This window comes from Agelaius tricolor, unplaced genomic scaffold, assembly GCF_023055355.1.
Source record: "Agelaius tricolor isolate 1412-34295 unplaced genomic scaffold, bAgeTri1.0.p SCAF_2, whole genome shotgun sequence".
Lineage (NCBI taxonomy): Eukaryota > Metazoa > Chordata > Aves > Passeriformes > Icteridae > Agelaius > Agelaius tricolor.
In genome coordinates, this window is record NW_027269262.1 from 81672326 (window position 1) to 81685545 (window position 13220).

Genomic DNA, 13220 nt, shown 5'->3' on the forward strand with positions numbered 1-13220 from the left:
CTACACTAGTGGAGAAAAAAGGCTAAATTTATACTATCAGAGAGCATGGAAAATATATATTCTTACCCCTGGTACAAAAAATAAACAATTTTCAGTATTTTCTGTTTAATAGCTCCTGTTTATACATAAAAGTTGAGTATTCATTTTATTTTTGCTTAATTCTTACTGGTTTCTCATCTTGCATTATCCAGGACAATCCAATTCTGCTTTCCTTTTTGGAAACACGAATAATAATGATCAGTGGTCTCCTATTCATCATTTCTTCTCCCTTCAAATATTGTATTGAAAGCTTTTTATATCTTTTATATGTTCATAACTTTTATGCTAATTATATCTTTCCACAATGAATTTCTTTGTAATGAAAGATTTTTTATGACTTCTATGTAGGAATAAAAGGAATAACATGCATAAAATTTTTGCACTGAATACTTCTAGCAATTTACTAATTTCAGTACTATCTGTAGAGGGTTGAGTTTTTTTCATTATTATTTTATAATGAACTTCTTTAGATAAGCTTTGTATATGAACTTCTCACTGGGAAATAATCTAAAAGGTTTAATTTTTTAGCACACATTGAAATCCCTTAACAAGTCAACTTCTCTTTATTCTTTTCTGCTATTCTTTATCTTCTCAATGTCTCATATATCAAATAACATTAGGTATGAGGATGATTTATGTAAATAATTGATCTATGTAAATATTTAAAATATAAATATCAGAAGAAATGTAACCAATTTCAGCTATGCTAGCAAATTTTGTTCAGGAAAAAATAAAGGCTGAAAATCAAAATTTTGAGTGATCATCAAAGCTTTTTAATATCAGCATCAGGTACAAAATCATTTAATGTTACTAAGACAGGATCAAACTAAATATCCTGCAAATTTTGGGATAGTTTTCTTATTTTTCTCTACAACAATGGCAGGATTCAAACTGTGATCCATAGTATCTTTTAATGGTAACATCGAGAAGAATAGTGGAAAGATAATGCACTGTAAATGTGAGATAATAAAGCCTTCACTGCACAACCATCACAACCAATTACTTAAATTAATTTTAAAAAATCTATAGGTCCTTTGTTTAATTACTTTCTTTTCTTTTTTTTTAAATTTTTTTTAATCTAGGTGTAACTGTTAATACTTACTCTTGCTTGGATCCTGGCATACCAGTGCATGGACGTCGTTATGGACATGACTTCTCGATAGGTTCCACTGTCTCATTTAGTTGTGATCCAGGTTATAGGCTCAGTCATGAGGAGCCTTTACTATGTGAAAAAAATCACTGGTGGAGTCACCCACTCCCAACTTGTGATGGTAAGGATGAACAGATTCAATACAGAGTACTTTAAGTTATACAAGTTTTGCCAGACTATTATTAGTCAAAATGATTTAAATGCCAGGGCCTGTAAAACCTATATTTTTAGGAAAGTAAAAGAGTAATTAGAGAAAATAAATGCCATATATCTCTGTGATAAGACATATGAAACAGAGAATAATATATAGTTATTTAATCCTGCAGATTACTGAAGGTATATCTATCTGAATTTATGTAACTGTGAGCTAACTGATTGCAAACTTTGTGTATATCTGGTTGTAAAGAACTTATTACAGCTTAAAAATATTTGTGTTTGGGTATCCATCTATGGACAGAGATTGCTGACATAAAACCCATGAAATTAAGTTCATTTGCACCTGACTCAGAAACTTCATTTTCTCCTGTTTCATGATGATCACTCTGTTTATAGCTTGTTAACAGAACTTCACACCCTTCCATCACTGTGGAAATTTATTAGGACCACATTATATCTGATGATTATTAAGCCAGACAAAAGTGGTCTCCACTATATCATTAAATCTGAAAAATTATCTAACATTTTCAGTCATCTCTTGTAATTGGAATTGTTCATTTAATGCTTTCCCAGTTGGGGTCATATAATTTATATGTACTATTTATATGTACTATTAAGAAAGTGGATTGTAATGTTCATTCAGTTACATTATTTGAGATATTTACTTCTTAAAACAGTTTCCCTCTTTGCAGCATGGTGCATGTTTTTCATGTTAAAAATGTTTTCAGGAGTAATATAACCATTTAATTTCTAGTATTTAACCAGAGAAAGTCTCCTGACTTCTGTAGTCTCCTACATTCTGTAGGAGAATGTACATGATACTGTATTTTTTCTAATACAGTTCTTAGTGTCTAAGGACAATAATTTTGAGAGAAAGATTTGAATGAAGACTGACACAGAAGCTTATTGAATTATGTGTGATTTGCCATATGGAAGACTACTCATTCCCACTGCATTACTTTCTTAAGAAAATGATAGGGACTTCTTTGGCCTTCAGATTGTTTAGTTAGGAAATGCTTTGGGATTTTATGTTCAGGAAATTGAAGGTGTCAGATTATGATAATTCTCAAAATCTGTGGTAATAGAAAGGGATGTGAATAATCACTTTGCTGAAAACGGCCCTCTGTAGTTCTCCGAGTCTGTTTTCTGAAAGATTCTACATCTCAGTCAGGTTCTTGCAATGAAGAATTGCAGGGTTCCCACAATTTGCAGTCAAGGGGATGATATTTTTCTGAATAGACCACAAAACTAGGATGTGTTTTTTAATGGTGATAAGCACTAGATGCTAACCATGTAAAAGAAACAAATAAGCACACTCCTTATGAATACTGTGCTCTGTTGTGAAATAAACTTACATATTATAATCAGTTTCTTCCTAAAGATGCTGAACTAATATGCAATTCATTAGGTGACTGAGGTTTCTTTTTCTCCAGAGCACATTGCTAAATGGTGATTTTCCATTCAATAAATATTTTGTAAAAGTAGGATTGAGTACATTTTTTCTACTAAATGTAGTCAGTTTATGGTTGATGTAATTTTCATTTCATTGCTGAATTTCTTCTCTGGTGGAATGTTTTTTAAAACAATCCAGAGTCCTTGCACCCCAGGCAAAAAAGGGAATTTGCTAAATGGGCTGTTCTTTGCATAAATTATGAGTTTGGGTTTGTATTAATCATACCACTAACAAACACATCAGTCACTATCACATGCATCAGTGCATTCAGAATGTTACTCTGATGGTTTCTGAAGAGACAAGTTCTTTTTTGTTTGCTCTTTTGATAACTGCATCTCTTTTTTTATAATTATATCATGTAGTGATGTGGAGACAGACCATGGTAATTGTGCAGATAGGTCATGGCAACTCATGAGTGGGTGTGGTTTGCAGAAATGACTATAAGACAAAAAATTTTAGAGTTCTTAAAGCAACTTTCTCCTCAAAGTAGAACATGGTGTTGACTGAAATTCTATTATTTGAAGGAGCGTAAACTAAATTTTTCATTATGTGTTTGATGTTGCCCAGATAAACAAAGAGGTAAAAGAGGTGGTTACAAGCTTTGCTGAGAAAACACTGCTTGTATTGCATCTCTACCATTCCCATGTACCTGGTCTATTTTAGATTTAAATGAGAAGGTCAAAATGCAAGTTTATATTGTGAGTAATCTAGGCTACACTAGTTTATATTAAATGAATCTCTTGCATAATATAAGTCTAAGGTTTATTTCTTGCAGCTGAGTATGTTAATTTGATGTCCATATCCTTATTTATTTACCCCAACTGAACTACATCCCATTTTAAGATACATTACATTTTCTATAATTAGGGAAGACAAATGCTGAAGTTACTTGGTCTGTGAAGCACAGTATATTAGATTCAAGCTCTAATTCAGTTTCAATAAATTTAGTCTATTCTATATGCCACTTTTCTTATCCAATTGCACAATAAATGAAAATCATCGCAGAATTACATTTGTAGATGGAAGTTAGAGTCAATTAAACAAATTAATGTAATGAGGCCTCTGTGTGTTTGTGCACACATATATTTGTATTTAGACTTATATACACACAGAGATATTTCCATATAAATAGATTTTTCTTTTTTTTCTCTGCAGTCCTTTCTAAACTAGCCTATGTTATTAGTCTTCTTTGATGATGCTTCAAATCTAAAGCTAATTGTTATTACTAATCAATTATAATTGTGTGTTTTCTCTTTCCATCACTTCTGAAAACCAAATAGTTTCCAGTTATGTGTACTTACAACAAATTGAACTTCTGCAAAAAAGTTTGTGGTTGTTTTTTTTCTTGTTTTTTTTTTTTTTTTTTCTGAAAGCTTTTCTTCTTCTTAAGAGAATTTTATCTTTCCTGAGAAAATTGAGATAACATCATTTTATGTTAGTGTCTCACTTGCGGGTGGTGATCTATGGCTGGTCTCTTGAAAAATCTTTATATAAGAAAATAATAGATTATACCATTTGAAAATGTAAAAAATGCTAATTTCACAGATATCACCATCATCAATCAGGCTAAAAAAGTAAAACAGGTTTTATTTTATTTTTTTAAGTGAATTACTAGTGAACACTCGGTTGAAATGCATCAAAAATACATTTATATGAATCTGTATCTATCTACTTATCTATCTCATACATTTTCTTCATATTTTCTGTTCTTTTTGGATATGGGGACTGTTATGATCTGATTTAAACCCAGAGATTAAAGAAAGAGAAGTCTCTATGTATAAACCGGAAAGAACTTTGAAGGTTCAAAATATACCCAAAAACGAGATAAAAACCAAATGAGGTTAGAAGCTGGTAGCAAAGAATTGATATGTTGAATTTAATAGTAAAAGAGGCAAAGAGAAAGGAGAGAGAGAGGAAGGAAGGAAGGGAGGAAGGGAGGGAGGACGGGGGTTATGTAGAAGCATATCACCCACCCGAGGGTCCCAGCTATGTCTCACTGCTCCCCTCCATCAGGTCTCCTTGGTGGTCAGGGTCCCCTGTGGCTGCCACACACCACACCACACTGAAGAGTGCAGAATTCCATGGGTTAATCCACGCTTTGGGCAGGTGGGAACACCCTGTGCCTCCCTTGCAGGAGGCCAGTTTGACACTGTCCTTGCAACACTGAGTAATCACAACCAAATTTTAGCAAATAACTAAGGCCGTAGAAATGAAAAAGCTTGCAAGGGGCCAGTTTGACAGTGTCTCTTTGACACTGAGGTTCTGTTGCACCATCTCTGGTGCTCTGCTGCAGGGTCTGGGGACCCCTTTGGGGGCCCTTTGATGGGCCATGCCATGGTTTAGTTGAGGTGTTAGGGCATGGGTTGGACTCGATGATCTTTAAGGTCTCTTCTGTATATTCTGTGAACCCCCTCTGCTATGGGTGAGCTTTTCCCCGGGGGAAGGGGCTGCTCAGCCAGGCTCCTCTGCACAGCGGAGGGTGGAGACGCTGCCTCTGACCAGAGGCCTTTCCAACACACACCCAAAGCCTCTCTCCCCCACCCTTTGCTGTGAGGGTCTGTGAGCCTGGCAGCTGATAGCCCTGGGGCTCTGGTCTCCACCCTGAAGGTACCAGGCTTGTGCTCTGTGAATGTCCCCAGCCAGCCCTGAGTTGTTACTACAACTTGTTTTCATCAGCGAATGGTGTAGGGCCTCTCAGACCCCCATTCAGGGTATGGTGATCTTCTCTGCAGCTTTTGTAATACAGTTTTAGAAGTCCTTCATGAAAATGTTTAAATCATAAACTACAATATTTCAGTCATAAACTATAATATTTCATTCTCTGACAGGGACCCCCTTCTTCTCATAACCAGATTTCTAGACATTTCATATCACTATACTTTTCATAACTCTGAGACTTACTTCTATCACATGAAAACAAACTAGTTTTGCATAGATTATAAATTGTATTTGTAGATCTCAGGTGACAGCAACATAATTAGTGGTTATTGAGTTTTCCTGATGGTTATAAAAAGCAAAATTTAAGAGAGTTTTCTCTGAATAAGTGTTAAGCTAGCTATACAGGATGACCCTGTGTAGGAAGAGAATATACAAACTGACTTCTACAGTAGAATGTGCTAAAACCAGAACAGAGGGCATGTGAATAAAATTGAAAACACAAATAAATAAATATGAGGAAACATGTCATAATGTAATGTGAAGTGTCCTAGAAATATATTTCTGTGGCATAGATGCTGTGACAAGACAGCAAAGTACTTGCAATTGTTAATGCAGGGTCGTAGAGATGGAAACCATATCTTATTGAAGTAGATTTAAAAAATCCTGTCTCATTACTGATCCAAAATCATAGATTCTTACATGGTTTGCAAGCCTTCCCAAGTGAGACCCCAAGAGGGAATACAATATAATGACAGTTTAGCAGAAGATCAAATGGGTAAAAATAGACTATGAATAAATTTAGGCTGAAAATTATAAGGCTATTTCTAGTATTGCAAGATTGATTTCCTATAACAGTTTTATAGTAGCATGAAATATGGTCTGAAGTGGAACTTTGCTATGAATGACAAAAGTCAAGTGCTTTTATTACAATTATTAATGTATTTTTGGGATGAAACATGGCCTGCATGTCTCCCACTGAGACACAAGTAGCCTGACTAAAAGTTCTGAAATTATTTGGGCCAAAAATTATTTTCAAAGTATATATGGAACCATTTTCTAAGCTAGGCTTGCTTGTTGTCACTTTTTTTTTTTGTGGCTGATCATGTTACTGAGCAAAATAAATGCAGTTGCAACAAAAGAGAGTGTAAGTATTCAACCGAATATTGTAAGAATTTATTTCAGCAGAACATCTGAACCAAACTCCACTATTAAATTGGAATCCTCATTCATAGTTATCCAAAACTTGCTTCTTAAATTGTTACATCACTTCTGATCACCACAGTGTATACTTCCACATACCGATCTGTATTTCATAAAACCACTTTTACATTTTGTTCTCTTTACTCTTTTGTTCTTTTATTCTCATTGTTGTTGTTGTTTTACATTTTTTTAAATTTTTTAAATTTTGATTCACACTATTTGGAAAACAGTAATGCAGGCATGTCTTGATTCAACTTCTCTGATTGCGTAAAAAAAATTAATTGGTGTGTTAACATAATGTTCCATTTTCCACATTATAAATCAAAAGTAGTACCTCAGTTGTTTCCTTAAGTGTTCATTCTACTTTTACTCTTTCCTAGCTTCCATCTTGGTAATCAGATAAAGTGAAAGGTAGAATTTGGAAATATGTGTATTTATTCTTTGCTGTTCTTGTTTTTATGTGCTCCTGTTTTCCTTTGCACTCTGAAAAACAGTCAGATACTAGTAGTGATATTACATGCTTGGGCTGTTAGCCATCTTATCAGGGCCAGTTGCACATCTAGGATTTCAGATTTGTCAGCTTGGCTTTATTTTCTAAAAGGCTGCTCCCTTGATGCCTTTTTCTGCCATCTGCTAGCCTTCACAGAGTTACACTGAAGGCCTGATGGCATGCCATAGATGTTTTGTCACTATTTGCATTCCTGAAATGTTTTCCAAACACCTCCTGTAAAATATATCATTTGGTCTATAGCCCATGATTATAAAAACTGGCTGTATTTATTATTTAATGGATGAAGTAGATAGTTACCATCAGGAGCTCCAATAATATGCTGTCACAGCCTTGGCTGTATTTTGCTAGTGTCTAAATATAGCAAGATCAGATTATAAGGTGGCAGTATTTGCCTTCACTGTCTCTTCATCAGAGAAGTGAGGAGGAAAATTAATATGGAAGGAGGTTATTTGCCTGTGGCAACACTGAAGAGATTGGGCACATGTGGTCCCAGAATGTCTTATTTCAGCCTGTGGTACTGGATTTGCAAATTTCCATCTTACAATTAGGCCAACAAAGGCTAGAAAGTTGGCAGGAGAAATAGCACATACAAAGCAATCATGAGGCTATCCAGACAAGTAAGCATGTTTAAAACAGAAATATAGTTTGTTAGAATGACCAAACAAATTCTAGCTAGGCAAGACAGGGCAGCCTTCAACCTAGTATATAGGATGAAATTCCATTTCTGGTTTATAAAATAAGGCTTATTAAATGTATACTTCTTTTAGTGCCCTGAACACAATGATGATATGCAGTGCCATAACCTCATTATGAAAAATAATTGATCTCTATGAAAACATTCCACAGTGCTACTGCAATGTCTGGAAAATGCATGTATTTCATTGACACAAATGTCTGCTTAGGTACAAGGTGAGATTGAAGGTACATTCTGGATATTCTCTTGATTCCCTTTCTTCTGTGTCCTCAAATCAGTTATGAATTTACATCTAAGCAGAAGATTGTGACATGTCCATATATTCATTCTCAAATATAGAACAATAACAGCAAAAGCATAATGAGTATAACTTCAATCATTTACTCCATCAAAGTGTAGTAGAAATTGCCATAAGCAGGATAACTATCAAGACATAGGAGAAGAAACAGCATGATGCAGCAAATTACTCACAGCACCTTACTCGTGAAGTATGTAATGTTTGAGCACATACTGAAAGGCCAAACTTCTCCCCCCTTTACAAGTCACGCTGTTGAGTGCTGCCTTAGGAGGTGCTGCAGATGTTTCAGGAGGGGTAGGAGCAGGTTAAACCAGCTAGGGCAGGTGGGGCAGCATCTCAGAAAGAGGCATTGCTCCTCCAACCTTTGACAGGCTCCTTCCCTCACCCTCATTGCTGTGGCAGCAGGGTGGGAAGCACAGACGTGAGCAAGAAATAGTTGAGTGACCGCTTATAGAACAAGAGGAGGGTTTGATATTTGTATCAACTGGAGTTACAGACAAATAGCTGCCATTTACATCTCTCCAAAAGTGCCTTTGAAGAACCTTTAACATCTTCTAAAGATAAGAGAAGAATTTGTGTTAATTACTTTGGAAGGACTGCTCTTAGGGAGAGCTGCAATCAGCTGCTGGAATGGTCTAGATTATTTGACCTGAAACTGGTGACAATAGTTCACTGCTTTTATTCTAAAATATTTCTGTGAAATAATTTCAGTAATGCATATAATTAGGCTAAGGAAAATAAAAGGAATAGATGCTTTTAACCTTGAGAAAAAAAAACAGAACTAGCAATTTGTTTTATAATGTATGCCCTTCTGAGATAATCTATATTCAGAGAACTCTGATGTAATGACTTGGTACTGAATTTTAATAGCTGTTATTGATATATGATAATCCTAAAATGCAAGACTCTTCCTCACTAAAATTACCTGATTAATGTTGTATTTCAAAAACCCTGGAACAGAAGATCATTGAGCTGTACATTTTTGCCAGTGTTGTAATGACTAAATTTTTGTATTTTGCATTAACTAAAGCTGTAATTTAATTTTTGTATTGCTCAATTACCGATTACTTTTATAAAGTTGCTAATGAAACTATAGAAATGCTTATTCTTGTACTGGAATTTGTCATTAGCACGAACATCACAGCTATAAACACATAACCAATAATTATAATTGTATTCATGAAATCAGGTCAACCTTCCCTGCACAAATATTTTAAGTAAATAATTCTTCAATAGCCAAGATCCACTATTTTGACTCTCCAGCCTTGGCTTCTGTTTAAGTGATATTGTTTGGCTCTCTATCATCTGCCTTCATCTCTCTGCTGAACTTAACAATTTTCACAGAGACTCCACAAACCTGAAAAAAACAGCTAATGAAACTTGATTTTGATTTTCTTATGCATATTAAACAAAAATTATTTAATAATTGATTTCATTTCTTTTTCTATTGTATAAAAATGGCCTTTAGTCATATATTAAATTGCTAAATCATTTGAGTAATTACTTTTAAATAATTTTAAAGGCAGAAATTTTTAGGTTTGTTCTCTCACATTTTCTCTTATCTGTATGTTTTCTGTTATTTATATTATTATTATTGTAATTGTTATTATTATTATTTTCTTTATTTCTAGCTTTATGTGGTGGAGATGTTAGAGGACCTAGTGGAACAATTTTATCCCCAGGTTATCCTGATCTATATCCAAATTCACTGAATTGCACATGGACTGTGGATGTTACCCATGGAAAAGGTAAAAAAAATCCTTTTCTCTTTTTCCACTTTTTTTTTGGTTCTTTGGTTTTTTTTGGGTTTTTTTTTAGTATGTAAGCCCAGTATTCTCTGCTCTAGAAGGAGACCTAGGTTAGCACCAAAGCACTTGGATTTGCATTGCTGATTTTTGGGTTTGTTTAATTTTCTTGTAGTAATTCCTAGAATTCCAGAACTGGACTAGGCCCTTACACTTCCCACAGAATGAAAAATCAGTGAGAAAGAATTATATAATGGCTGATCACAGAAGCTGAAGGACAGATGGCTTTTAAGGAAGAGGTGGTTATTTCTTGAAGTCAGATTTCAGGAAAAAAATGTAATAGGGATTTTAGCTCTTCTCTGAGAGGTTAAATAATGCTTAGGACACAAATGGAAGCTGGTATTTCCAGGTAACAAAGTTTCCTAAAAAAAACGTGTCCTAGTTGCTTTCAAATGAAAGGTTTTGGTACTAGATGAGATGGATCATACTTTTAGGTTTTTGTTGGTATTTTATATTAAATATGGGAGTGACTCTTGCACTATGGGTGGAAAGAGCTAGAGCAGTGTAAGATTTAATGTTAGGGGAAGGAGACAGAGATAGATGTTGCAAGAGAAATTTAATACAAATAGAGTAAGCTGGTAAGAACAAAAAAAGGAGAATTATATTGTAACACTGGAGAGAATACAGAAAAAGAAATGAAAGAGAGAAGAAGGAAGGCAAGTTCAATTCTGAATTTCATCATGGTTCTCTGTGAGGGCATGAAAAATGTGACAAAGTATGCTGATGATGTATTCCTCTAAGAAAGAGTTATTGGTAACATAAACTTAAGACTTCAGATAAAGAGAACTGTGCTGATCTGTGATCCCCTTATTCTATTTTGTACAAGTAGTGTGATAGTTTCTCATCTAGATGTTAAATCACTCTGACTGGGTGTCCCATTTAAAACTCCTTAAAACATTAAAGTGGTAAAGTGTGTCTCTCAAAATTATTGCTCCAGCTCTTGCAGTAATAAGAGTAGTCTCTCTTATTACCAAGTGATGCCTTTGTGTCAGTGTAATTTGATTCTAAATATCCACAGTGAAAGAGCCTCCTGAACTTAGTGATGCTACATCACATACTACATTTGCCTTTGTTACCTCTAGGTATGATACATGGCTTTTAGAGTTGTGGGAATATAAGGAACTGTGTATCTTTTATTCTTCTGGATAAGCAAAAAAGACTAAAAGAAGGTGTAAAGAAACTCTTAGACCTGTAGTCATTTATCTTGCACTCTGTCTGAGAAGTCATTGGATAACAGCACAAGCTTTATAATCTGAGAATTGAAGGCAAGTAGCAGAGATGAATAAGAGTTTAGCTTCATGGAGTAATACATGACAGAAAATGATGAGAATCCTACAGTAAAAATGAGGTCAGATTAAGCCACATTTTTCAGGATTCTTGAAAGACATTTTATTAACTCTTTCATTTCTCTTAAAATAAAAACAGGATTATGAAGAAAAGTACTTGGGAAGTTTTGGGAAGTTTTGGGGGTTTCTTTAATTTTCTTTTCCTTTTTAGAAAATGAAGCAGCTTTTTTTTGTGATTCATCATTTTTTTCTTAAAACCTCAGCTAGAGAAATACTTAACATTTGGGACAAATAAAAGCTGAAATTCTCAATGTTATGATATTTTAAATGAGCCTGTTAAGAAAATCCACCATATATAATGAGACTCCTAGGAAAACAAATTTGCAGAAATAAAATATAGAGGGGAAGACATAATAGTATAAATATGGATATTTATAAGCACATATACACTGAAACATGTATGCACACATATCTATGGACTCGTAGTCTTGTTTGATTCAATGTCATGTAATGTTACAGTCTTGAGGCAGAGTGGCTGGAAAGCTGCTCAGTGGAGAAAGATCTGAGGGTGCTGGTTGACAGCACCTGAACATGATCCAGCAATGAGCTCAGATGGCCAAGAAGGCCAATGACATCCTGGCCTGGATCAGAAATGGTGTGGCCAGCAGGACCAGGGCAGTGATTGTATCTCTGTACTCAGCACTGGTGGTCCTGTGTCCAGTTCTGGGCCCTTCAGTACAAGAAAGGCATTGAGGTGCTGGAGCATGTCCAAAGATTGGACATTAGGGGAAAATTTCTTCATGGAAGGAGTTATCAGTCATTGAAACAGGCTGCCCAGGGAGTTGTCATCCCTGGAGCCATTTAAAAACATGTTGATGTGGCACTTAAGGACATCATTTAGTGGTGGACTTGGCAGTGCTGGATTAGTGGCTGGACTCAATGACCTTAGAGGTCCTATCCAAACTAAATGACCTATGGTTCTGTAATTTTTATATTGTTGTATGGAAATGTTATTAAGGAAAAAACATTAAGCATGTATGCAATGTCAAATCTTGACTTGGACATTTTGATTCATGCTGCTCAAAGAGCTGCTGGAAAAAACTGTAGAGTGGTATTTGCTCTGAGTAGGAAATAGTGTATGAAATCTTCATATTTTGTACTTGTTGGCAAAAGGCTATTAATTCTTTAAGCTCTTCCTGTTGTACTGCATGAGGAAGATAGCTGTCCTTTTATGATAATGTCACAGGCTTACTTAATTTAAATTTCTAACAGTTAAGTTCTATGTCACAGTGAACTAGTCAAATAGGACACTTCTTTATTTAATGGAAAAATGCATATAACTTTAGGATATGAGTCATTGCACCCTAAAAAAGCGGGTGGAATGAACTATCCTCTGAAGGTACCTGTTCATCTCCATCCATCATGTAATGTCCAGTCTATGGGGAGACTGAGTAACTAAGGTTTACATGGTTACCATTTAGAATAATTGATCCCATACATATAAATTTTTTATGATAGGGAGAAATTGTTCTGATATCTCATTTTCTGCTCTATTTCATGGCTAGTGTAATTTCAGCTTCAGAAACCCAAGGAGTATCTTCTACTAGCTACTAACTAGTGAGATGATTTTTACTTAAGACTATTTTGGAGTTTTTTTCTACAAGGTTTTGTAGTTTCATGGCAGACTGCCAAGAGAAAAGTATATAACTTGTAACTCCAGAATGCTGTGAGGTACTTTCTGATACATGCATCTTTATGTTAAAACTTCATACTGCTATTACATAATAACAGGTAAGTAAATGCATAGTTTTAGTTATTATGTATATTTTATGTCTGTATATGTTGAATTGCTAGGAAATACAGTTTCTGTGTTTGTATACACTGTTTTAAATGACAACATTGCAATATAAATATATCTGGTTTTAATTTTACTCTTCAAGTGTATCTAAAGTTCTAGAATTAATTTTTCA

General features: G+C 34.7%; 1 protein-coding gene across 3 annotated transcripts in view; it reads left to right on the top strand.

The window, feature by feature from the left end:
• Nucleotides 1-13220, top strand: part of CSMD3 (CUB and Sushi multiple domains 3) — a 592443-nt gene that overhangs the window by 355165 nt on the left and 224058 nt on the right. For all 3 annotated transcript variants that reach the window (XM_071421704.1, XM_071421705.1, XM_071421706.1), the window contains 2 exons: nt 1122-1310; nt 9791-9907. In XM_071421704.1, the coding sequence (XP_071277805.1) occupies nt 1122-1310; nt 9791-9907 (306 nt within the window). The remainder of the gene's footprint in view (nt 1-1121; nt 1311-9790; nt 9908-13220) is intronic.